We start from the raw sequence: 27,148 nt of genomic DNA, 5'->3' as shown, positions 1-27,148 counted from the left end.
TAATATTTTATCCTCAGCATTGTTATTGAACAATAATAATCAATACATAATTAGCCTACTATCAGTCAGGGCGTATAACTCATATTTCATGTCTCCTGCTTCATAGATGACATCAGTTTTGGATTTGTAGGGTCTGATGATTCTGGGGGTCCACACATTCTTGTCTGTGTCCTTCTCCTGAGATCTCCAGACAGGCAGCTCTGCAATGCTGGCGTTATCAGTCTCACATTCCTGGCAGCCCCTATGTGAATGAGACTCGGCTGTCTGCCTACCTGCCCAGCCCCCACCTGTCCCGGGGGTCTCACTTTCCTCCTTTTAGGACTCTCCCTATATTATTCTGATATTGATTTTTGGTTTATTGTATATCTTTTCTCCTGCAGTGTATTCCCAGACAAGGTTTAATTAGCAGGAAAGTATAAGACATCAACAATGATCAGAACAAAAGAAAGTGATGGATACACAAAGTGACGATAATGATTAATCTCTTCGTTTTAGGAGATGGTCATCTATCACGTTTTTTTCTGCTCATTTTCGCTGTGAAAAAGCAGCATTTTACGGTCCAAGTAAAACATGAAATTTCTACAATTTTATGCACATGGTGCTTATTCTGAGGCAATTGTCAGGTGTGAGAAATGCAGCAAAAACTGTTTTTTGTTTTTTCCTGCAGGATTGTTCCTGCCAGGAGACACATTTTTTATGCAGAAATTTCTGTAGCAAATGCTTGGTGTGCACATAGGTGATTTTTCATAGCCAGGACTGTACTACAGGTGAATATGCTATTGCTCCCTGTTAGCAGCCATGTCTAGAATCAATCCTTTAACGCTAAGTCGCTGTTGTAATGTGTGAATGCCGTGGATCTGAAATCCATCTCATGGATTTCCACCATTGCAACGCAGAACATAAAGTGAGCAGCCCGAGGGAGTGTGCACACGTTGCAGATTTGCTAGCAAAACCTGAAGCAATCCTGATGCCAACAAACTGAGTGAGAAACCTGGTGTCATGCACACGTTGAGTATTTTTGACTTGCAGATTTGGTGCAGAAAATAATCTGCAGCGTCAATTCTCTGCTTTTTTTTCCAGCATTTTTCACCATTGACCTCAATCAAAAAACGCAGGGCAAAAACGCATCAAAACACGCATGTTTGCAGCTGCGCTTTTAGGCTATGTGCACACGTTCAGGATTTCTTGCAGAAAATTCTGGAGAATTCCGGACATTTTCTGCAAGAAATCCGCAAGAAAACCGCGTGCGTTTTTGACGCGTTTTTGCCGCGGTTTTGATGCGTTTTTGCCGTGGTTTTTTCCGGACACTTCCCAATGCATTTTAAGTGGGAAATCCGCAAAAAAACCGCAAAATTAATGAACATGCTGCGTTTTTTACCGCGGAAAAAAACGCATCATGTGTACAAAAAGTGCAGAATTCATTAAAAATGATAGGATGCATAATATAAGCAGATTATTTGCGGTTTTATAGCGTTTTTATAGGGAAAAAAACGCGAAAAAACCGCGAATAATCTGCAACGTGTGAACACAGCCTTACTGTCAAGAGATTCAGAAAAGGTGCAAAATTTCTGCATCCATTTACTCAACGTGTGCACATAGCCTTAATGTACCACCCTCAGATCATGTGACACTGGGGTCCCCAAAGACCAGCTTACCAGAGAGAACCTGCAGACAAGTGGAATTCTTCTGTGTGGGCATCATACTATGTGTAGGGAACACTTGGGGCAACGCACGTGTGGGGTTGGGGGAGACTGTGGTGGGGTCGTACTGTGTGTGGTATGTTGAGGTATATTTGGGCACTGTGGGGACATCATACTGTGAGGAAGGTATACGGGGGGCTTCCTACTATGTGTGTGGAACCAGTGGCGCACTGCCAATGTTGGCTGACCACACAACTGCTATGGGGTCTATGAGTGAGAGGGGCCGAGTGTCATCGCCAGCACCTCCCCCTCCCACACACATTATACTTTCAACTGTTTCAGCATTTTGGATACTGATGTAGATGAACACAATGATGGAAGATGGAGCCATCACCTGACGCTCCCTCTCCCATCATTCCCCCTCTGCGTCTGAGCTCTGCGACATCTCCGCACAGAGGGCGCAATGACGTCACTACAGTGTGCTGAGCAGCGCAGAGAGTCAGAAGACCGGAGCAGCAGGGGAATGGGGAGAGGCGAGCATTTGTTTGTTTTCTATGTATGGAGCACTACATGGGCCCCGTAATACTGTATGGAGGTCTATGCAGGGCCCATAATTCTATATGGAGGACTATGCAGGGCCCATAATACTGTATGGAGGACCATCCGGGGCCCATAATACTGTATGGAGGACTGTGTGGTGGTGATAAAACTGCATGGAGGACTATGCGGGGCCCATAATACTGTATGAAGCACTACATGGGCCCCGTAATACTATATGGAGCAATATATATGTGGCCCATGATACTGTATGGAGGACTATATAGGTGAAAAATTACTTTGTAAGTGCTACAAAGTTGTGGGATATGGTCTTCTGTGACCCAACTGAATATTACGTTTTGTGTGTGTGTGTGTGTGTGTGTGTGTGTGTGTGTGTGTGTGTGTGTGTGTGTGTGTGTATGGGGTGTCTCAAATAGAAATTCCACTATGGAGCCCCATGACTTCTATGTAAGCCCCTGTGTGGAACTGTAGGGGCATTATAATGTGTGGGTGCGGATATCATACTGTATGTGTAGGGGATCCACTAGGGGGAATCATGCTGTGTGGAATGACTATACTGTGGGGGCATCATATGGTGTTTGACAGCCTGGGGGGGCATAAATCTGTGGCCATCATACTGTGTGATGAGACACTGAGGGTAACATACTGCATGGCAGAAGGGGGCATCATACTGTGGGTTTAGAAAGCAGTACTGTACATTAGAGGAAACGCTAACGAGCTTTGCTAAGAGAATGTTTCCGCGAGGGTACATACAAAAGGATTGGATGAGGTTAGGTACTCATTTAACACAAAGTTTCAAATTTGCTGTGGTGTGCTACCCAGAATGTGTCCCTCTCTGCTGGATCGGGGCTGCAGAGCTCCATTCATCTCCAAACATCATGGCTTTGTCTGCATTGATCTGATAACTGTTTATTTCTGAGACAACCAATAAAAGTCAGACTTAACTATGCTGTACTGGTGCTATAGTGATACCGGAGACTGTTGGGAGGCAAACTGCACTATTGAGAAAGTGGCAAATTCCTTTTAATTTAGCTTATCAAATGAAAATAGAATTCTAAATCCCATCAGTTTTGGCGAGTTGTTGGATGTGGATTTGCCAGCGGTCGGATCCATATTGTCACAAATCTTTTAGAATGTTTAGCAAAAATCTTTATTTGTAGCATACAAAAATTAATTTTGGGCCTATTACAAGTGCAGTCACATGACGCTGCCTCGACAGCACCACTCGTAAAAGACCAAAAGAGTCGACTGTCACAGTGACGGCTTCTCCTATCTTCTGCCTTCAGGGGCTTCTCACCATTGGCTCCTTTACTAATACAGACGTATTTTAAGGCCCCTGCGTCATTAAAGGTCTCAGTTAAGTTTGCGCCACAATGGCACCAGTCCTCAGTCTCCATCGCCATGTCTCCAATTGGCGCCACAAGTCTCCATCTCAAGCCTCTTTGCCAGGGCCGCATGCAACAAGCCTTGTGCTTTTTTTTTTTTGTCCTTTTTTTAAATTTTTTTCAGTCCTGTCGTTCTGTACACGCGAGAGTGCAAACGTCGTACTGGCTAGAAAACTTGGCACATTCAAAAACAGCGACATTTTCTTATCGTACAACTCGCTCGTTGTAACTTTTATAAATATAGTAATGTCCTTTCTGGTCTCTGGAAACAGGCGCCGTTATTTACATGAAAAATCCTCCAAAAAAAGTTCTGAAAAAGTCATAAATAAGCCATGAATGGAAAATACTGGAAATGTTTTAAAGTGTCTTTGACCAAACGTCTCTGTGTACAACGTCTTGGCAGGAAAGTGTGATCAGCGGCAGCCGGAGGCTCCTCATCTCTTGTCCTGGAGGATAACAGAGAAATAAGGAGAATTAGGATTTATTGGCCTCTTATTACAAACAATTATATGGAGGCGACACAGAGATTGTACTTAAACATTCTAATCCTGTGGTAAGTACAATGCAAGAAAATCAAGAAGTGTTTGCAATTACAAGGTAATTTTATTTTCTATATCTGTGTGAATTTTAAAAGTTGGTGAAATAAAGCGTTTTAAATATTAAGAGGAGCCTCAAACCACAAAAACAGAACACGAAGGACAGCAGAAGCAGTAGATATCGACATACAGGCAAACCTGTATGCATGGCTACAATGTCATGTCCATAATGGGTTTACTAAATATTGTGCTAGTGTGCAGTCACGACACAAAAAACTGAACACTGGGAACATAGACAAATATATTACCCAAGGATAATTCATCACTTCAAATGTGAGGTGGTCCCTAAAAACAATGGTTTTGTAAATTTTGTTGGAAAAATTAGAAATCGCTGGTCAACCTTTAACCCTTATAACGTCCTAACAAAAAAAAGTTTCCAAAATTGTGCTGATGTAAAGTAGACGTGTGGGAAATGTTACTTATTAACTATTTTATATGACACCACTTTATGATTTAAGGGCATAAGAATGAAAAGTTTGAAAATTACAACATTTTCGCCATATTTTTTTTTTTTTCATAAATAAACGCAAGCTATATCGAATAAATTTTACCGCTATCATGAAGTCCAATATGTCACGAGAAAACAAGGCCCGGATTCAGGGTGTGAGTGTGACAATGCAGTGGGTGAACCAGAGAAAAGAGTATACATTTTACTCAGAAAGCCATGAGAATTTTGAGTGCAGCTCTGGGTGTGAATAGAGTATCTACTATATAATTGTCTAAGGGTCACTTCCGTCTGTCTGTCTGTCACGGTTATTCGTTCGCTGATTGGTCTCGCCAGCTGCCTGTCATGGCTGCCGCGACCAATCAGCGACGGGCACAGTCTGGAAGAAAATGGCCACTCCTTCCTCCCCGCAGTCAGCGCCCGCTCTGTACTCCCCTCCAGTCAGCGCTCACACAGGGTTAATGGCAGCGTTAACCGACCGCGCTATCCCGCGGTCGGTTAACGCTGCTATTAACCCTGTGTAACCAACGTTTTACTATTGATGCTGAATATGCGGTGTCAATAGTAAACATATCTAATGTTAAAAATAATAATAATTAAAAAAAAATCGTTATATACTCACCGTCCGTCGGCCCCTCGGATCCACAACAGGCCTTCCCTGCTCGCGACGCTCTGGTAACCGGTCCATGCTGTGATCTCGCGAGATGATGACGTAGCGGTCTCTGTCATCATCTCGCGAGACCGCAATGCAATCTTCAGACCGGAGCGCGCGAGGAGCGGTAACCGGCTGCTTCGAGCCTGAGGCTGCGGAAGGTGAGTATATAACTATTTTTTATTTTATTTCTTTTTTTTAACAGGGATATGATGCATACTACGTGGCTCGGCAATATACTACGTCACTGGGCAATATACTACGTGACTGGGCAATATACTATGTGGCTGGGCACTATACTACGTCACTGGGCAATATACTACGTGGCTGGGCACTATACTATGTGGCTGGGCACTATACTACGTGACTGGCCAATAAACTACGTGACTGGGCAGTATACTATGTGGCTGGGCAATATACTTCGTGGCTGGGCAATATACTACATCGCTGGGCAGTATACTACGTGGCTGGGCAATATACTATGTGGCTGGGCAATATACTACGTGGCTGGGCAATAGCATATTCTAGAATACCCGATGCGTTAGAATCGGGCCACCATCTAGTACTCTTATAAGAGGGAACACCAGGCCTACAATCAGCCTCTGATAACTGGCTGATAGCACAGAGCAATAGACACAGGTGAGCGGTTTTGCCTGGTCCTTGTGTTGTATCCGCTGTCGTCCCTGTATTCTTGTGGGAGACTTTCCCCAGGATGAGACATTTTGCCACTTGAATGGAAGCCGTCAGTGAAGCGACATGAAGAGGCCGATAAACCCATCATGTCTCCTGTCACCTACAGTAGTATTTCCCCTGGGAATGAGTGGGGCTCTCGGCTTTCACGAGTCTCGTGTGATCGGGTTTCTGCTCGAGGCCTCGGACTCCCTGGATCTTTGAAGTTGAGATTGCAGTGGAGATGAGATATGGCGGCATTTACTGCTGTGCGGGGCCACGAGTCACCTGTGCAGGAAGGTGCCATGTCCTGGGGCGGGCAGCACGTAACCAAATCTCCCGCCCGCAGCGGCCCAACCTCTATCGTTTTTTATTCTTAAATCATCCTAGTAATGTCTCCCATTACAGAAAAATCCCTGGGACATTTCAGCAGTTGCCATTGGTCAATATTCCACCCATCTTTGCCAGGTTCCTGAATGACTTTGCCTCCGTAGTATGCAGGGGATATACAGCCACATGAGACAGCTGGGGCTCTCACATAATATAACCTGATTATCGCTGCAGGACATATTTTATTTGCCTTTTCTAACTTTCCTAGAGCCCTGAATGGCAGGTCTGCTAGTTGTGCTGTAAATGTCCCTGAGCACATGACTAATGACTTACGTTCCCGAATTTCCTCCACATGTGCCGCCATTAAAGTTAATAATGTTCTGGTGCTGAAAACCTTCACAATGTGTCGGTGAGATCCGTCAACGCCGGGGGCTCCAGCTGCGTCTATGAGGTGGGTGAGAGCCGCCATTACTCATCGGGCCCCATGGACAACAATGAGACGTAAAATATCATCTCGTGTGTTTGAAACATTAGACCGCTGTCCAGGCGGCGGTGAAAAGACTCAAAGCTCATCATCCTGCGGTCCAGAGACCACCTCGTGAAATCCCCCCCGAGCAGCAGCTCACCACTCCACTACAATATGGTGATGGACGGAGGCGCCATTGTAATCTGTACAGTACTGGAGATGCCGTTTTTCTTCCCAGGATGGAGGGGTGTGACTCCTCAGATCCATCACTGAATAACACGGTCACATACAAGTCCTGAGAGCGCCAGCTGGAGACCCCAATGTAACAGCCGCTCGTCACCATGTACAGTGGGGTCGGGGGGAATCTGCTGCAGAGCTAAAACTGTCACCTAACCCAACAAAAGACCCCAGAATCGCAATCTCCACAGTGAATATCTAGCAAATACTTTTGGGGTCTCTTACCTCTTTCCGGTCCCCTGTTTTGCTTCTACCAGACGGATGATTCCTGGAGCCTCCGGACCCCCGGGACGAGCTGCTTCCTGAGGTGGAGCAGTTACTGGACATCTGACTTCTGGATAGGAAGGTGGGTTTACTGTATGGAATGATTTCTTCATCTACGACAAGAGATGAGGGGCCGCGTCCATTACTGGGGTCAGACGTCGCGTATCCTGACAGCTATGATACTGGCTACACTGACGTCTATGTGTCTGGGGGGATTGCATGGACATACAGGTGTGGCTTTTATCTCCTCATTTCTTAGAGGGGCTGTTCTAGCTTCAGGGGTCTCGTGCTATTCCCCCGCAGTCGGCTTTCCTGTATATGACAGGCAGGGCAGGTGTAATGAGACGTTACCTTCTCTGTGGTGAAGCGCTTGCGTCGTGCCTCCCCGCTGATGTCCTGCTGCGGACCTCCTCTCTACAGAAGATGTGGCGCTGGCGTCCCTCTCCAGCGATGAGCTGCAGTACTCCATACGGGGGGAGCCCGGCTCCTCGTCGGCAGGAGGGGGCTCAGGTGGAGGGGGGAGATCTAGGCAACAATAAACAATTGACTTTACATGAAGTAATAATAGAATATCTTAAAATAACTTAAGGTTTTGCTCCAAATTTGTAGGTTGTCACCTCATCTATGGGACCACACCGATCCCAAAAACAGGCGTCTGCAGAAATAATTGGAGCGGAGGGGAATCACGTGCAGCACCGATCGTTACATTTCACTGTGTAAGGACTGGCGGACAGAGTGCAGCGCTGAACTCTGCTTTATCCATCAGTCTCATAGACAATGAATGGAACGGAGGGGAATCACGTGCAGCGCCGCTCCCTTCATTGTGTAAGGACTGGCGGACAGAGCGCAGCGCTGAACTCTGCTTTATCCATCAGTCCCATAGACAATGAATGGAACGGAGGGGAATCGCGTACAGCGCCGCTCCCTTCATTGTGTAAGGACTGGCGGACAGAGCGCAGCGCTGAACTCTGCTTTATCCATCAGTCCCATAGACAATGAATGGAAAGGAGGGGAATCGCGTACAGCGCCGCTCCCTTCATTGTGTAAGGACTGGCGGACAGATCGCAGCGCTGAACTCTGCTTTCTCCATCAGTCCCATAGACAATGAATAGAGCGGCAGCGTTGATTCCTCCCCCTGCCCAGATATCCCCCCCATACGTAATAATCTCAAATGCCATTGGGGGCCGATCTGTATAAGGGGGCTCACAACGATGTGAATGGGGAATACTTACAGATTGCCACCTAGTGTCAGGGAGAGGTACTGTGGGGAAGGATGGAGGAACCCAACCCGATGCTACAGGTCATGCAGCCCGCATGGGTAATGGCTGGGAGGGTCACAGGTGATCCACTTCTGAGTTTCCGGGGATCCCAACATTTTGCAGGGAAAATCTAATCTCCTCATCATTGGTGAATTCCCTTAATTCCCATTTAAAAGCAACAACAACCCAGGCGGAAACCCAATCCATTAAGTGGGGATTGTCCGAGCCGCTAATGACCTCAAGATGCAACAGATATGGAGGATCGGGTTACCGGGGGGGGGAGTTTAGTTACTGATCCCCGGGAGTCGCCGCCGTCACATGTGCAGGAATAGTTCTCCTATTGTGAGATCGAGATGAAACACGCCGAGTTCAACCACGGGGCCACGTAAAGAAATGTCCGTGCTGCTGGCAGTGTTCAGTACAGGGGTCATCTATGGACAAGTATTTTATTGGTCGCGTTATTATTGATCCAAATTATGAAGTTTTGCTTCTAATATGGAAATTAGAAACCGGAAAGTTAAAATTTCTATAAAAAGAGATAATTACATCAGTGTACTCAATGCAGTGCCACCAGTGGATCCTGCAGCTCATTGCACCCTGGGACTTCCGCTCTTTAGGAAAAAATTTAGATTTTTTTTTCTCCCTAAAATCATGAGAGATAACATAACGCACCTCCTTGCTTGGCTTCCCGGCGGTAATGAGAAGACTTGGATTTTTTTTTTCCTTTTGATTTCTGTCCCGGGGGAGTGCTGCTCATGTCTCCGCACTGAGCTTGTGCTTTTCCTGCAGGATTTAATTAAAAAAGTAAAATAGAAAATTACTTAATTTAACAGCAAACCTGAAATATCTTATATACAAAAGGTAAGACTTCTCTGTAATGTATAAAGGCAAGGCAAAAATATTATACACAGGGAGCAGTATTATAGTAGTTATATTCTTGTATATAGGGGCAGTATTATAGTAGTTATATTCTTGTACATAGGGAGCAGTATTATAGTAGTTATATTCTTGTACATAGGGGCAGTATTATAGTAGTTATATTCTTGTACATAGGGGCAGTATTATAGTAGTTATATTCTTGTACATAGGAGCAGTATTATAGTAGTTATATTCTTGTACATAGGGACAGTATTATAGCAGTTATATTCTTGTACATGTGGGCAGTATTATAATAGTTATATTCTTGTACATAGGGACAGTATTATAGCAGTTATATTCTTGTACATAGGGACAGTATTATAGTAGTTATATTCTTGTACATAGGGGCAGTATTATAGCAGTTATATTCTTGTACATGTGGGCAGTATTATAGCAGTTATATTCTTGTACATAGGAGCAGTATTATAGCAGTTATATTCTTGTAAACATTGGACAGTGTTTTAGTAGTTGTATTCTTTGACATAGGGGGCAGTATCACAGTGAACTTTGTCTTCTACTGACCTGTCTTGTGGTAATTGACATTCTCTGAGCTGATTGTGGGATTTTGGCTGAGGTTTCGTCTATGTCCGTGCCGTGGCGTCTCCCCTCCCTCTGTATGAAGGCTCGGGTGAGACTGTGTTGGAGGAGGACTTGGGACTCTCTGCATTGGTACAGATCCAGCCGGCATTCTGCTACAGACGAAATTAAGGAGTGAGTCCTCCGTAGGGGTTGGATGATTCTGAGACTCATGCACTTTATCCACTACCTATAGGAGACACTACAGTGGATGGATGACGAGTACTTGGGGGGAAACATAGGTTTTCCTACCGGGGATGAGGGGGAAGGTCAAACTGTTGTAGCCTTGGGATGTCTTCAGACTCATGCAGCTCGTCTCGGGGGGACGGGGTAAGTGTTGCCGTGGACTGCTGACCGTAGGACTGTGCTGGAGAAGAAGCTTCCCCACGAGGTGGTGGAGGAGGACAATCTTCTGGAATGTTTTCCATCAAATATGTCCTTTCTGGTAACGGTGGGCACCATTCTTCTGTCTCAGAACTGTGGAGAAATTATTAATTTGATTCTGATTTTAGGAAGGAAAAGAAATAATACTGAATGACTTCTAATATCCATAAATTGTGAGCTTTACACTATTTCCAAATAACTAGCGGATCACGTCCTCCTCCTTCGTAATACTATCATTATTTGCCATTTATTAAACTGTAATATTCCCAGGACAATTAATACTTACATTACATCCAATAAACATGGAAAAAAAGAAATGAACGTGACAACCAGAAATCTTCACATATGTGAGCAGCCCCATAGGAAAATCCGGCTTATTATTGTTTATTAAATGTTGCGGCGTCGGTGGTTTACAGACAGCAGCGTCTTACATCAGTGCAATTATAAACAAACACGATCGTGCGCCAGGAATCTGCTGGCCCCTGCAGCCCGACAGACACTGGAGCATAAGCTCGGGCTGGAAGAGGCGGCGGATTGGGAGGAAAACTTACTTCATCTCCACGTCAGAGTCTTCATCCTGGAAGAGGTTCAGCTCGTTGGCTGGTGGAGGAGGAGGCAGCACTTCTGTCCAATTCAGAGATGGTGTCTTCACTGGTTTTCCCATTGACTTCTGTTTACCAGGTTTAGAGACTGGAAAAAAGTAATATGTATATACAAAGAAACTCATCTCATGGGACAGGGTGAGTGAATAAAGAATAGATACATACAGTCATTAATTACTGTACCAAAATTCTGCCCTAACTCATTTACTCACAGCCAGCAAAGTTCCACAGGGGCACTTTTATAGCAGTTACATTCTAGTACATAAAATAATACTGCCCCCATTTACAAGAATATATCTACTATAATGCTGCTCCTATGCACAAGAATATAACTACTATAATACTGCTCCTATGTACAGGAATATAACTACTATAATACTGCTCCTATATACAAGAATATAACTACTATAATACTGCCCCTATGTACAAGACTATAACTACTATACTACTGCTCCTATGTATCAGAATATAACTACGATAATACTGCTCCTACATACAAGAATATAATTACTATACTACTGCTGCTATGTGCAAGAATATAACTACTATACTACTGCTCCTATGTATCAGAATATAACTACGATAATACTGCTCCTACATACAAGAATATAACTACTAAAACACTGCTCCTATGTACAAGAATATAACTACTATAATACTGCTCCTACGTGCAATATAACTACTATACTACTGCTCCTATATACAAGAATATAACTACTAGAATACTGCTCCTATGTACAAGAATACAACTACTGTAATACTGTTCCTATGTACAAGAATACAACTACTGTAATACTGCCCCTATGTACAAGAATATAACTACTGTAATACTGCTCCTATGTACAAGAATACAACTACTATAATACTGCTCCTACGTACAAGAATATAACTACTATAATACAGCCCCCTATGCACAAGAATCTATTACTATCAGGGAGCATTATTATAACAGTTACATTTTTCTACATAGGGGCATTATTACAGTAGTTATATTGTTATACCGGGGGGTTTTGTGACCAGTGCCAGTTACTAGTGAAGTAAAGGACTATATCTAGTGAAATGTGCTAATCCCTGTTGTGTCTCAGATATGGGCTTAGTGTCCTTCCTTCCCCACAATCAGGTAAATCCACATGTGCTGGAATTGCTGCAATTTTTACATTTGCACAAGTAAAATCTGCTGAACACCAGGAAAGTGTATGAGAAGGACTCCTCCGTGCACACAATGATATGTGTTGCATGTCTTTTAAGCCTTAACATGTGGATTTTCACCCTTTTAATTTAGTAGGGCATAAACTCTTTGTTACCCATGCAGATTTGAGGGAGCATCAACTGAGGAATAAGCTTCCGGATATATCCTAAATGTAATTCTGTATCTGAAAGTAAACCCGTATAATACCATTTTCTGCCTTGTTTCGCTCAGGCTGTGCATACAGGATTCCAGATGTCCCGGCTTGAACGTTCCAGGCATTGTCCTCCGATTCTGGGGAGTGCAGGTTCTGACCCCCGTAGGGCACAACAGGCGTGGTTGCGTAGGGAGTAGTGTGCGGCGAGTACACTCCATTAAATGTCCTCATGTCATCACTGGTGGGGTCAATGGTGCTGTAGATTGGCCCATCTGAAACTCCAGTCCCAAATTTCTCAGTTTGTGCGATGTAGTTAGAGATCCCAGCATCTGCCCGAATCAGAAGTGGTTTAAAATTTCTAAATAATTCCTTGTAATTACTCCATTAATGATAGGAGACTATTCTGTGATCGCAGCATTGGGCTGTGTGAATGGTTCTCTAAATTAATACACACAGAGCTGAAATGAGATTTTCTCTGCATCATAACAAAGAACGACTATTGGAAAACTCATATGTTTTTTGCTCCAGCACAAGTCATTATAATCTCATCCATGACTGTTTAGTAAAAACAAGCTGTCTGGACAGCAGAAGGCAATTGGTCACTGCAATAATTATTGCTGGCCAGTCATTTCATGGTCATCAAGGTGCGAACAATGCAGGTACCGCAAGGGGCCTATGCCGCTTACCATTGTAGTATCTCTCTGAAGGGTTGAGGTTTCCAGGGCAGCAGTTCACTGCAGCCTCCTTAGGTTTGCCATTCCTCAGGAGATTGGTTGCAGGCCAGGAATCTGCCAGCCAGGGGTAATTGGATGCACTTGTTGCCAACATGCCAGGCCTAGGGACAACAAACAAATATTTAAGGAACCGCAATGGGATCTGAAATCACGCTTAGCCCAGTATATAATGAACTAAAGCAGAGAAATAAAGTAGAAGGGTAATAATATTATAATAAGCAGGTCATAAATTTAAGTCTGTGATACTTTGTCGGGTGGCCCATGGCGATAGGAAATTACACAACTGTTATGAACAGCCCTTTAAGGCCCGAGGTGCATATATATATATATATATATATATATATATATATATATATATCATACATACGGTCACTCTGGACAGTCAATGTAGAGCAATTTATGCTACCTACTATGCATCTTACTTGCTGTATTGATGTAAACCTGAGCTGTATGGCCGATATGTACGAGGTACCTTATATAATGCGTTCACACATGATCTCTCACCTGGCTGTTATATGACTGGAGCCCTCAGTGTGTGGAAAAGACACTGAAAAAACAAAAATAGCATAATACAAGATAAATATATTTACAGTGAGGATGAGAATGATTAGTGCAAGTGGATGGTTACCTGCTGGGGTGTAGGCGAAGGAAGCTGCAAGAGAAGGCGAGGCATGAATTAGTGTTCTGTGGTGCGGTTATGCCAGGTCCACAGATAAACATGTAAATATGTTTGACTATTTTGGGCTCACTTACCCGTATAATGGCTCATCTCTTTCCTTTTCTTCCTGCGGCAGTATATCCAGACACTGAAGCACATTAAGATTACCCAGCATGCTCCCCCAATGCCTGCAATGAACGCTGGCTGCTTCACAACATCCGTGATCTGCTCGGTCAGACTGACGCTATCTCCAGTGTTAATGGAGACGTGATCGGACGATGGTTCTGGGGTGAAACAAGAGAGAGAAGGGTATGACGGGCAACACCAAAAGGCTTAGAAGATTATCTCACAGGAGGGATACATACTGATCTGGATGGTGATTGGCTGGCTCTTAACGCCAAAGCCGGCGCTCGTGGCTGCCGCAACTTCAACTCGGTAAAGAATCCCAGGGACCAGGCCCCGTATGAGCGTGCTGTGCAGCGTGCCGTCCACCGTCCGGTTCATGTGATAACGAGACTCATTTCCTAAACACCAAATCTGTGAAAGAGAATGGACTTGTGTGAGAGACCCCAGGGGCAGGAAGAAGTCTTTGTGTGAGACCCCGAGGGTAGGAAGAAGTCCGTGTGTGAGACCCTGGGGGCAGGAAGATGTCTGTGTTTGAAACCCCGGGGGCAGGAAGAAGTCCGTATGTGAGACCCTGGGGGCAGGAAGAAGTCTGTGTGTGAGACCCCGAGGGTAGGAAGAAGTCAGCGTGTGAGACCCTGGGGGCAGGAAGAAGTCTGTGTGTGAAACCCCGGGGGCAGGAAGAAGTCCGCGTGTACAAGAGAGGAGTAATGCAGCACCTGTTTCTGCTATGGTGGCGATAACCTGGAGTCACACTGTGCTGGCCCAGGGGCTTAAGACCTAAATCATATGTGTCACTGGATGCATCTTATTGTTGGGGTCTCACTGCTGGGGCCATGTGATTGTGGGGGTCTCACTCCTGAGGCCACTTGCATCACTAGATCTGATTGTGGGGGTCTCACTGCCGGGGCAACATACATCATTGGATCCATCTGTGGTGGTGGGGTCTCACTGCCGGGGCCACATGCATCACTGGATCTGATTGTGGGTAGTCTCACTGCCGGGGCCGTGTGCAATCAGTTAGATCAGTACAACATTGAGATGTGCACTGAAATCAGAGAGCAGCTACAGTATGGAGGGATTTCCCTCATCAGCACGCTCAGGTGGGAGCCCAGACGGGGGGACCTCTGCTGTTAGCCCCGTGCAGACAGTTTTCACCGCAGTAGCATGCAGCCATGTGGAGATGGAGCGTCAGCCGGGTTATTTCATGTTTGGAGCAGGTCATGAGAATGATCGTCCTGTATCCGCTCATCACTGCACTCACCCGATAGTCCTGGATAATGCCGTTCTGATGCTCCACGGGGGGAGGCTCCCATGTAATACTGATATTCGTGCTGTTACTGGTGCCGACGGTCACGACAGCGACAGATTGTGGTGGAGCGCTGGGGACTGTGAATTACAGAAGTTATGGAAAGATGAGAAAATCACTGCAGAAAATAAAGATGGCGGCCAAAAGTGCGAACACCCCTGTGCCCAACGCCCCGACACTCCTAGAAACCATATACAAATCCAAGGAACATTGTGGTATAAAGCAGAATATAAGCAGCTACAATTTATTATATACTGTAATAACGCTGAAATACATTACAGTATATTTTACTGTGATACATAGTGAATATTACCGTATAATAGTGCGATAGCTAGTGTGTATTACAGTATATAGTGTGAAACATGGTGTATACTACCATATATTAGTGTGATACATAGTGTATATTACCGTATATATTAGTGCGATACATAGTGTATATTACTATATATATTAGTGCGATACATAGTGTATATTACCATATAGATTAGTGCGATACATAGTGTATATTATTGTACTATTAGTGTGATACGTAGTATATATTACAGTATATAGTGTATATTACCATATATTAGTGCGATACGTAGTGTATATTACCATATATTAGTGCGATACGTAGTGTATATTACCATATATTAGTGTGATACATAGTGTATATTACCGTATATATCTGTATAATACATAGTATATATTACCGTATATATCAGTGTAATACGTAGTGTATATTACCGTATATATCTGTATAATACATAGTATATATTACCGTATATATTAGTGTGATACATAGTGTATATTACCGTATATATCAGTGTAATACGTAGTGTATATTACCGTATATATCTGTATAATACATAGTATATATTACCGTATATATTAGTGTGATACATAGTGTATATTACCGTATATATCAGTGTAATACGTAGTGTATATTACCGTATATATCTGTATAATACATAGTATATATTACCGTATATATTAGTGTGATACATAGTGTATATTACCGTATATATCAGTGTAATACGTAGTGTATATTACCGTATATATCTGTATAATACATAGTATATATTACCGTATATATTAGTGTGATACATTGTGTATATTACCGTATATATCTGTATAATACATCGTATATATTACCGTATATATCAGTGTAATACGTAGTGTATATTACCGTATATATCTGTATAATACATAGTATATAAGTGTGATGCGTAGTATATATTACCGTACATATTAGTGAAGTTCCGGTAACACAATGTTGGGGTGTGATTACGGTACATATCAGTGCACTATTGCAGTCCAGCATTATATCCTGCTACATTATAGTCGTGTACAATTTTGCGTGTGAACTAAGCTCTAACATCCCATCATCCGGCTTTCTGATGCCGCGCTTTGCGCTCTGTCTCCCACCCACGCTCTCCCGGCTGATTATCACGCCGTCTCATCCTCCCGTGTCGCGGTCCTTACATACTTTCGCTGTTAGGTCGGCACATTCCTGAAGATGAAGGTCACAATCTAATTCAGGTGGTCTCACGCGTGTGCTCCGGGCCCATATTGTGGCTGCACACACCTTATAGTAACGCTGTGTGCAGAGTAATGGCTTCTTCCCCTCCCCGATAATACTAAGCCTAGGAGGAAGGGGAGCCTCACCATCCTTCCAATCAGTGCAGCATGTCCTGCTCTTACCTTCCTCGGGGGTGCGCACCAGCAAGATGTCGCTGTCCATGCCCTGGAACTCGTCAAAGTAAGGGCGAATTTTTATTTCGTACTCTGTGCCTCTCTTCAGGGCCACCAGGATGGCGGTGCGTTCGGTCGGAGACTTCACATCTTGCACCACCCAAATGCTGGACTTGGGCCTGTACATGACTCTGTAACCCTGGACGAACTGAGCCTGGCGGTCAACCTGCGAGCAGTGAGGACGATACTGTAAACACGTGTACGTGTACGTGTGTGTGTGTGTGTGTGTGTGTGTGTGTGTGTAGATGTATGTGTGTAGATGTATGTGTGTAGATGTATGTATGTGTATATATATATGTGTATGTATGTGTGTATGTATGTGTATATGTTTGTGTATGTATGTGTGTATGCATGCATGTATGTGTATATGTGCGTATGTATGTGTATATGTGTGTATGTATGTATGTGTGTATGTATGTATGTATGTATTTGTACATGCGTATGTATGTGTGTATGCGTATATACTCATATTACACACATACACATGCGCATGTGACGTGCTACAGACTTCAGCAGCTGTCAGACCACTCAGTGTGATCGACGGCCGGTCGCTGAGCTCTGCGGATTTGTGCCCTCCGGGAGGCCTTGATTACTTGATGCAATGTGCATTTTACGCACACTCTCAATACACAACTGACGGCTTTTATTCCCCTCACGCCAGGATGTGTGGCAGGACGCGGCCGCTTGCCATCTTACAGCCAGGCTGACATTAGGGCAGGGCAAAGTAGGCATTTATTAGGGTCTCCATTCTCCCAGGGGCCCCCAGCCAGTGGCATGACGCTAATAGTCAGGGAGTCCCGATGCCAGAGCCGGCTTGGGGGGGCCCCTGGCATCTTACATTCAATAGTATAAGCATCTTAGATGCCAATACAGTTGAAAGCAATGATGGAGGATCATGGCCGGGTTTAGACAAAGTGGGGCCTTGTGTAAAAGTGGGGCCCCAAATGCTCACATATTCCACCATCAAACAAAACATTTCAGTTGTATTTACATGCGCTGAGTTCAGGTCGTTATGCAAGTATGACCAACAATATTGAAGTCGTTCGACACTTGTTTCCCGGCCTCTTTACACCGGCTGAGGAACAATGATTGGGACAGAACGATCACTAGTAGATCAATCTGTCCCCATACAACATCATGTTAGCAGCACATCTGCAGTGTTCACCACAGTCCTCCATATCGTATAATGCACCCCAGTCTTCCATATAGTATAACGCACCCCACAGTCCGCCACATAGTATAATGTACCCCCCAGTCCTCCATATAGTATAATGCACCCTATAGTCCTCCATATAGTATAATGCACCCATAGTCCTCCATATAAGTTTAATGCGTCCCCCAGTCTTCCATATAGTATAATGCAACCCACAGTCCGCCACATAGTATAATGCACCTATATTCCTCCATATAGTATAGTGCACCCACAGTCCTCCATATAATATAATGCACCCCACAGTCCTCCATATAGTATAACGCACCCATATTCCTCCACATAGTATAACGCATCCATAGTTCTCTGTTGTGAATTTGCTTTTTGCTCCCTCTAGTGGTTACTAGTTTTTTGACTCTGGTTTTTCTGTCATTCCTTTTATCCGCACCTGGGTCGTTAGTTAGGGGTGTTGCTATATAAGCTCCCTGGACCTTCAGTTCAATGCCTGGCAACGTAGTTATCAGAGCTAGTCTGCTGTGCTCTTGTCTACTGATCCTGGTTCCAGTTATATCAGCTAAGTCTGCCTTTTGCTTTTTGCTATTTGTTTTGGTTTTGTATTTTTGTCCAGCTTGTTCCAAATCTATATCCTGACCTTTGCTGGAAGCTATAGGGGGCTGGTGTTCTCCCCCCGGACCGTTAGACGGTTCGGGGGTTCTTGAATTTCCAGTGTGGATTTTGATAGGGTTTTTGTTGACCATATAAGTTACCTTTCTTTATTCTGCTATCAGTAAGCGGGCCTCTCTGTGCTAAACCTGGTTCATTTCTGTGTTTGTCATTTCCTCTTACCTCACCGTCATTATTTGTGGGGGGCTTCTATCCAGCTTTGGGGTCCCCTTCTCTGGAGGCAAGAAAGGTCTTTGTTTTCCTCTACTAGGGGTAGCTAGATTCTCCGGCTGGCGCGTGTCATCTAGAATCAACGTAGGAATGATCCCCGGCTACTTCTAGTGTTGGCGTTAGGAGTAGATATATGGTCAACCCAGTTACCACTTCCCTATGAGCTGGATTTTTGTATTCTGCAGACTTCCACGTTCCTCTGAGACCCTCGCCATTGGGGTCATAACAGTTTGCCAGGCCAGTATTAAATGTTTAATGCATTGCAGAAGAGGGATTATAAGAAAGAAGATTCTGAGTTTTTTTTTTTTTTCTTCTTCCCCTTTACCTCAGAGTGGCTATGCTTGCTGCAGACATGAATGTCCAGACCTTGATTACAAGTGTGGACCAGCTGGCTACTCGTGTGCAGGGCATACAAGACTATGTTATCAGAAATCCTAGGTCAGAACCTAAAATACCGATTCCTGAACTGTTTTCCGGAGACAGGTTTAAGTTTAGGAATTTCGTGAATAATTGTAAATTGTTTTTGTCCCTGAGACCCTGTTCATCTGGAGATTCTGCTCAGCAAGTAAAAATTGTTATTTCGTTCTTACGGGGCGACCCTCAGGATTGGGCTTTTTCGCTGGCGCCAGGAGATCCGGCATTGGCTGATCTTGATGCGTTTTTTCTGGCGCTCGGTTTACTTTATGAGGAACCCAATCTTGAGATTCAGGCAGAAAAGGCCTTGCTGGCTATGTCTCAGGGGCAGGACGAGGCTGAAGTGTATTGCCAAAAATTTCGGAAATGGTCCGTGCTGACACATTGGAACGAGTGTGCACTGGCCGCTAATTTTAGAAATGGCCTTTCTGAAGCCATTAAGAATGTTATGGTGGGTTTTCCCATTCCCACAGGTCTTAATGATACTATGGCACTGGCTATTCAAATTGACCGGCGGTTGCGGGAGCGCAAAACCGCAAATTCCCTCATGGTGTTGTCTGAACAGACACCTAATTCGGTGCAATGTGATAGAAAAACCGCAAATTCCCTCATAGTGTTGTCTGAACAGACACCTGATTTAATGCAATGTGATAGAATCCTGACTAGAAATGAGCGGAAAATTCATAGACGCCGGAATGGCTTGTGCTACTACTGTGGTGATTCTACACATGTTATCTCAGCATGCTCTAAACGTATAGCTAAGGTTGTTAGTCCTGTCACCGTTGGTAATTTGCAACCTAAATTTATTCTGTCTGTAACTTTGATTTGCTCACTGTCATCTTATCCTGTCATGGCATTTGTAGATTCAGGTGCTGCCCTGAGTCTCATGGATCTCTCATTTGCTAAGCGCTGTGGTTTTACTCTTGAACCATTAGAAAATCCTATTCCTCTTAGGGGTATTGATGCTACACCATTGGCAGCAAATAAACCGCAGTATTGGACACAGGTTACCATGTGCATGACTCCTGAACACCGCGAGGTGATACGTTTCCTGGTTTTACATAAAATGCATGATTTGGTTGTTTTAGGGCTGCCATGGTTACAGACCCATAATCCAGTCCTGGACTGGAAGGCTATGTCAGTCTCAAGTTGGGGCTGTCGTGGTATTCATGGGGATTCCCTGCCTGTGTCTATTGCTTCTTCTACGCCTTCGGAGGTTCCGGAGTATTTGTCTGATTATCAGGATGTCTTCAGTGAGTCTGAGTCCAGTGCACTGCCTCCTCATAGGGACTGTGACTGTGCGATAGATTTGATCCCAGGCAGTAAATTTCCTAAGGGAAGACTGTTTAATCTGTCGGTACCTGAACATACCGCTATGCGTTCATATATCAAGGAGTCTCTGGAGAAAGGACATATTCGTCCGTCTTCTTCCCCTCTTGGTGCGGGATTCTTTTTTGTGGCAAAAAAGGACGGATCTTTGAGACCTTGTATTGATTATCGGCTTTTAAATAAGATCACTGTCAAATTTCAGTATCCTTTACCGCTGTTGTCTGACTTGTTTGCCCGGATTAAGGGTGCCAAGTGGTTCACCAAGATAGACCTTCGTGGTGCGTACAACCTTGTGCGCATTAAGCAAGGTGATGAATGGAAAACCGCATTCAATACGCCCGAAGGTCATTTTGAGTACTTGGTGATGCCTTTTGGGCTCTCCAATGCGCCTTCAGTTTTTCAGTCCTTTATGCATGACATTTTCCGGAAGTATCTGGATAAATTTTTGATTGTTTATCTGGATGATATTTTGGTTTTTTCTGATAATTGGGATTCGCATGTGGAGCAGGTCAGGTTGGTCTTTAAAATTTTGCGTGAAAATTCTTTGTTTGTCAAGGGCTCAAAGTGTCTCTTTGGTGTACAGAAGGTTCCCTTTTTGGGGTTCATTTTCTCCCCTTCTGCTGTGGAGATGGACCCAGTCAAGGTCCGAGCTATTCTTGATTGGACTCAGCCCTCGTCAGTTAAGAGTCTTCAGAAGTTCTTGGGCTTCGCTAACTTCTACCGTCGTTTTATCGCTAATTTTTCTAGCATTGTGAAACCTTTGACGGATATGACCAAGAAGGGCTCCGATGTAGCTAACTGGGCTCCTGCTGCCGTGGAGGCTTTCCAGGAGTTGAAACGCCGGTTTACTTCGGCGCCTGTTTTGTGCCAGCCTGACGTCTCACTTCCCTTTCAGGTTGAGGTGGATGCTTCGGAGATTGGGGCAGGGGCCGTTTTGTCGCAGAGAGGCCCTGGTTGCTCTGTTATGAAACCTTGTGCCTTTTTCTCTAGGAAGTTTTCGCCTGCCGAGCGAAATTATGATGTGGGCAATCGGGAGTTGTTGGCCATGAAATGGGCATTTGAGGAGTGGCGTCATTGGCTCGAGGGTGCTAAGCATCGTGTGGTGGTCTTGACTGATCACAAAAATCTGATGTATCTCGAGTCTGCTAAACGCCTTAATCCGAGACAGGCCCGCTGGTCATTGTTTTTCTCCCGCTTTGATTTTGTTGTCTCGTATTTACCAGGTTCAAAGAATGTGAAGGCCGATGCTCTTTCTAGGAGCTTTGTGCCTGATGCTCCTGGAGTCGCGGATCCTGTTGGTATTCTTAAAGATGGAGTTATCTTGTCAGCTATTTCTCCGGATCTGCGACGTGTGTTGCAGAGATTTCAGGCTGATAGGCCTGAGTCTTGTCCACCTGACAGACTGTTTGTCCCGGATAAGTGGACCAGCAGAGTCATTTCCGAGGTTCATTCCTCGGTATTGGCAGGTCACCCGGGTATTTTTGGCACCAGAGATCTGGTGGCCAGGTCCTTTTGGTGGCCTTCCTTGTCAAGGGATGTGCGGTCATTTGTGCAGTCCTGTGGGACTTGTGCTCGAGCTAAGCCTTGCTGTTCTCGTGCCAGCGGTTTGCTCTTGCCCTTGCCTGTCCCGAAGAGACCTTGGACACATATCTCCATGGATTTCATTTCTGATCTTCCGCTATCTCAGGGCATGTCCGTTATCTGGGTGATATGTGATCGCTTCTCTAAGATGGTCCATTTGGTTCCTTTGCCTAAGCTGCCTTCCTCTTCCGATCTGGTTCCTGTGTTTTTCCAGAACGTGGTTCGTTTGCACGGCATCCCTGAGAATATTGTGTCAGACAGAGGATCCCAGTTCGTTTCCAGGTTCTGGCGATCCTTTTGTAGTAGGATGGGCATTGATTTGTCGTTTTCGTCTGCTTTCCATCCTCAGACTAATGGACAGACGGAGCGAACCAATCAGACTTTGGAGGCTTATTTGAGGTGTTTTGTCTCTGCTGATCAGGACGATTGGGTGACATTCTTGCCGTTGGCTGAGTTTGCCCTTAATAATCGGGCTAGTTCCGCCACCTTGGTTTCGCCTTTTTTCTGCAACTCTGGTTTCCATCCTCGCTTTTCTTCGGGTCATGTGGAGCCTTCTGACTGTCCTGGGGTGGATTCTGTGGTGGATAGGTTGCAGCAGATCTGGAATCATGTGGTGGACAACTTGAAGTTGTCACAGGAGAAGGCTCAGCGCTTTGCCAACCGCCGCCGCGGTGTGGGTCCCCGACTACGCGTTGGGGATTTGGTATGGCTTTCTTCCCGCTTTGTTCCTATGAAGGTCTCCTCTCCCAAATTTAAACCTCGTTTTATTGGGCCTTACAAGATATTGGAAATCCTTAATCCTGTATCTTTTCGTCTGGATCTTCCTGTGTCGTTTGCTATTCACAATGTATTTCATAGGTCCTTGTTGCGGCGGTACATTGTGCCTGTAGTTCCTTCTGCTGAGCCTCCTGCTCCGGTGTTGGTTGAGGGCGAGTTGGAGTACGTGGTGGAGAAGATCTTGGATTCTCGCCTCTCCAGGCGGAGGCTTCAGTACCTGGTCAAGTGGAAGGGCTATGGTCAGGAGGATAATTCCTGGGTGGTCGCCTCTGATGTTCATGCGGCCGATTTAGTTCGCGCCTTTCATGCCGCTCATCCTGATCGCCCTGGTGGTCGTGGTGAGGGTTCGGTGACCCCTCACTAAGGGGGGGGTACTGTTGTGAATTTGCTTTTTGCTCCCTCTAGTGGTTACTAGTTTTTTGACTCTGGTTTTTCTGTCATTCCTTTTATCCGCACCTGGGTCGTTAGTTAGGGGTGTTGCTATATAAGCTCCCTGGACCTTCAGTTCAATGCCTGGCAACGTAGTTATCAGAGCTAGTCTGCTGTGCTCTTGTCTACTGATCCTGGTTCCAGTTATATCAGCTAAGTCTGCCTTTTGCTTTTTGCTATTTGTTTTGGTTTTGTATTTTTGTCCAGCTTGTTCCAAATCTATATCCTGACCTTTGCTGGAAGCTATAGGGGGCTGGTGTTCTCCCCCCGGACCGTTAGACGGTTCGGGGGTTCTTGAATTTCCAGTGTGGATTTTGATAGGGTTTTTGTTGACCATATAAGTTACCTTTCTTTATTCTGCTATCAGTAAGCGGGCCTCTCTGTGCTAAACCTGGTTCATTTCTGTGTTTGTCATTTCCTCTTACCTCACCGTCATTATTTGTGGGGGGCTTCTATCCAGCTTTGGGGTCCCCTTCTCTGGAGGCAAGAAAGGTCTTTGTTTTCCTCTACTAGGGGTAGCTAGATTCTCCGGCTGGCGCGTGTCATCTAGAATCAACGTAGGAATGATCCCCGGCTACTTCTAGTGTTGGCGTTAGGAGTAGATATATGGTCAACCCAGTTACCACTTCCCTATGAGCTGGATTTTTGTATTCTGCAGACTTCCACGTTCCTCTGAGACCCTCGCCATTGGGGTCATAACAGTTCTCCATATAGTATAATGCACCCCCCAGTCCTCCATATAGTATAATGCACCCCACAGTCCTCCATATAGTATAGCGCACCCCACAGTCCGCCACATAGTATAATGCACCCATATTCATCCATATAGTATAATGTACCCCCCAGTCCTCCATATAGTATAATGCACCCTATAGTCCTCCATATAGTATAATGCACCCATAGTCCTCCATATAAGTTTAATGCGCCCCCCAGTCTTCCATATAGTATAATGCAACCCACAGTCCGCCACATAGTATAATGCACCTATATTCCTCCATATAGTATAATGCACCCATATTCCTCCATATAGTATAATGCACCCCAGTCCTCCATATAGTATAATGCACAGCCCATAGTCCTCCATAGAGTATAATGCACCCCACAGTCCTCCATATAGTATAATGCACCCATAGTCTTCCATATAGTATAATGCACCCCCCAGTCCTCCATATACAGTTATGTGAAAAAGTTTGGGCACCCCTATTAATCTTAAGCTTAATGTTTTATAAAAAAAATTTTTTTTGCAACAGCTATTTCAGTTTCATATATCTAATAACTGTTGGACACAGTAATGTTTCTGCCTTGAAATGAGGTTTATTGTACTAACAGAAAATGTGCAATCTGCATTCAATCAAAATTTGACAGGTGCATAAGTATGGGCACCCCACCAGAAAAGTGACATTAATATTTAATAGATCCTCCTTTTGCAAAAATAACAGCCTCTAGTCGCTTCCTGTAAGAGACTATATATATATATATATATATATATATATATATATATATATATATATATATATATATATATATATATATATATATACACATATACATACATATACACATACATATACACACACATACATACATACATACATACATACACACACACACAAAATATTCACCTCTCCCCGTTCCCGCCATGGCGGGGCGTCACATAACTGCACCGATGCATAATACACCATAGGAACAGACGGAGAAATATCAGAGCACAGAATGGAGGCATCAGTCTTCCCTAGTGAGCTGCAACCTGCGGATGTCTATATGCTGCAGAACTACTACTCCCAGAATGCGCAGACAGCTGTAGTTTTACAGTTACACAAAGTAGCACAAGTATAGTACAAGCGGCAACAAAAGTGTGGATGGTGCCGGGCACCAGCACCACCTCTCACACAGGGGGTCGCTTATGTGACCGCCGCCCCAAACATACAAGATGCATTGTCCGCGTCACCTGAGATGTGACAAAAGTGGCGGCCATTAAATGAAACTGACCGTCCATGTGACCTGCACCGTGGAGGAGGTGAGGATGATCGGCTTCTGGAGCTGAATCACGACCTCCCCGAGCTGGCGCTGTACCTGGCGATGGTCGACACCTTGACGTGTGGGACTGATGTCTGCAAAGTACAGCAACATAGTGAAAGACCGTATAGGAGAAAGAAAGAGGCGGAATAAAAATAATACCAACATCCGACTCACCCTGTGTGCGCACAGGCTCCGATATTGGACTGGGATCACTGAGGCCATAAGAATTCATTGCTCGGATGATGAACAGATAAATGGTGTTTGGGTTCAGACCGATGACCGTGTGTTTCTCCATCCTGACATTATCCGCTACAGTCTGCCAGGTACTGCCCGCTGACTGGCTGCGCCGGGGTAAACGAGAAATTAATAACGTAGGAAAAGACACATCATTGTGTTATCACTATAATATGCCAGCGTAGAGGCAGTTTTGTAGTTCTATTCTTGTACGTACGTTAGGAGCAGTATTATAGTAGTTATATTCTTGTATATAAGGGGAGTATTATAGTAGTTATATTCTTGTACATAAGGGCAGTATTATAGTAGTTCTATTCTTGTATATAATGGGCAGTATTATAGTAGTTATATTCTTGTACATAGGAGCAGTATTATAGTAGTTATAATCTTGTACATAAGGGCAGTATTATAGTAGTAATATTCTTGTAGGTAGGAGCAGTATTATAGTAGTTATATTCTTGTACATAGGGGGCAGTATTATAGTAGTTATATTCTTGTACATAGGGGCAATATTATAGTCAGGGCTGTGGAGTCGGAGTCGTGGATTCGGAGTTAGTTTTGGTTGGAGTCGGTAGAAATGTACTGACTCCAGCTTTAAAAAAAATGTATTAATATTTCATAATTGAACTTTCATATGAATTTTATAAATGTTACTCAAATATATATGTTCTATCAAACTATGAACAACAGTAATAAGCAGTTCTGCTGGAGATAGAGACATTTCTTACTTCTTGTGTGTCACTGTTCTCCACTGCCCTTATCTAATCTTATACTTGGTTAACCTCATGGTGCCCCAACCCCCCTACTTACAATGTATGAAACTGAAAATGTGTTGCAAATTCTTAGTAGTAAAGCTCCTCCTCTAGACTAGATGTTTACTAGGTGTGCGTCTTCCAAGCATCTCATAGCTGCTACTCAGAAGAGGAAGACTGTAAGAAGTATTATCCTTTCAACAAACTTTGCATCAGTTAACTGTGAGTACATGAGGAATAACAGTATTACTGACCACTATATCAGTTGTACAACCTGGCAAATTTGTACAACTGTTTTTAGGAAAAACAATTGTCATTTGGATTGTGAATGCAGAATTAAAAACCTGAGAATGTCAAAGAAGCGTCACATTAAATCAGCTGTATTTGAACATTTCACCATCACTCAAGATAGAAAACATTAGGTCTGTCAGTGTATATGATCCAGACGAAAACAAATGCTGTGAAGCCAAGATCAGTGCATATTCAGGCAAAGATAAAAATGCTCCTACTAGAGCTTCTCATCTAAAGAGACATTTATAGCCCTTTCATCCAGAAGTACTGAAAGCAGTGGATGAGAAAGACTGCATCCAAACCAATGAACCAGTGCCCAGCTTTTCCAGCCAAACAAAGGAGCAGAGAACTTTGCAGCCATCAGTTGCAAGATATTTTGTCAGTGACAAAGTTACT

At 44.3% G+C, this 27,148-nt stretch overlaps 1 protein-coding gene across 24 annotated transcripts in view; it reads right to left on the bottom strand.

Annotated features, from left to right (window-relative positions):
• Nucleotides 1-3,271: 3,271 nt before the first annotated feature.
• The window catches only part of ROBO3 (roundabout guidance receptor 3), a 552,219-nt gene continuing 528,342 nt past the window's right edge, over nt 3,272-27,148 (bottom strand). For 12 of the 24 annotated variants that reach the window (XR_013213088.1, XR_013213087.1, XR_013213084.1 and 9 more), the window contains 18 exons: nt 25,650-25,816; nt 25,446-25,567; nt 16,832-17,048; nt 15,104-15,228; nt 14,082-14,253; nt 13,812-14,000; nt 13,687-13,710; nt 13,563-13,605; nt 13,011-13,159; nt 12,378-12,653; nt 10,931-11,069; nt 10,248-10,472; nt 9,942-10,111; nt 9,174-9,284; nt 7,594-7,767; nt 7,204-7,355; nt 6,609-6,719; nt 3,272-4,029 (listed from right to left, as the gene is read on the bottom strand). Coding sequence is in view for 2 of the 24 variants with exons in the window: in XM_077249556.1 (XP_077105671.1) it covers nt 4,018-4,029; nt 7,204-7,355; nt 7,594-7,767; nt 9,174-9,284; nt 9,942-10,111; nt 10,248-10,472; nt 10,931-11,069; nt 12,378-12,653; nt 13,011-13,159; nt 13,563-13,605; nt 13,687-13,710; nt 13,812-14,000; nt 14,082-14,253; nt 15,104-15,228; nt 16,832-17,048; nt 25,446-25,567; nt 25,650-25,816 (2,467 nt within the window). In the remaining 22 variants the exon portion in view is untranslated. The remainder of the gene's footprint in view (nt 4,030-6,608; nt 6,720-7,203; nt 7,356-7,593; nt 7,768-9,173; nt 9,285-9,941; nt 10,112-10,247; nt 10,473-10,930; nt 11,070-12,377; nt 12,654-13,010; nt 13,160-13,562; nt 13,606-13,686; nt 13,711-13,811; nt 14,001-14,081; nt 14,254-15,103; nt 15,229-16,831; nt 17,049-25,445; nt 25,568-25,649; nt 25,817-27,148) is intronic. The other 12 variants (XR_013213093.1, XR_013213092.1, XR_013213096.1 and 9 more) reach the window with 4 other exon arrangements.

Source organism: Ranitomeya variabilis, chromosome 4 (assembly GCF_051348905.1).
Source record: "Ranitomeya variabilis isolate aRanVar5 chromosome 4, aRanVar5.hap1, whole genome shotgun sequence".
In the NCBI taxonomy this organism is placed as follows: domain Eukaryota; kingdom Metazoa; phylum Chordata; class Amphibia; order Anura; family Dendrobatidae; genus Ranitomeya; species Ranitomeya variabilis.
This window is presented reverse-complemented; position numbering and strand designations above follow the sequence as displayed.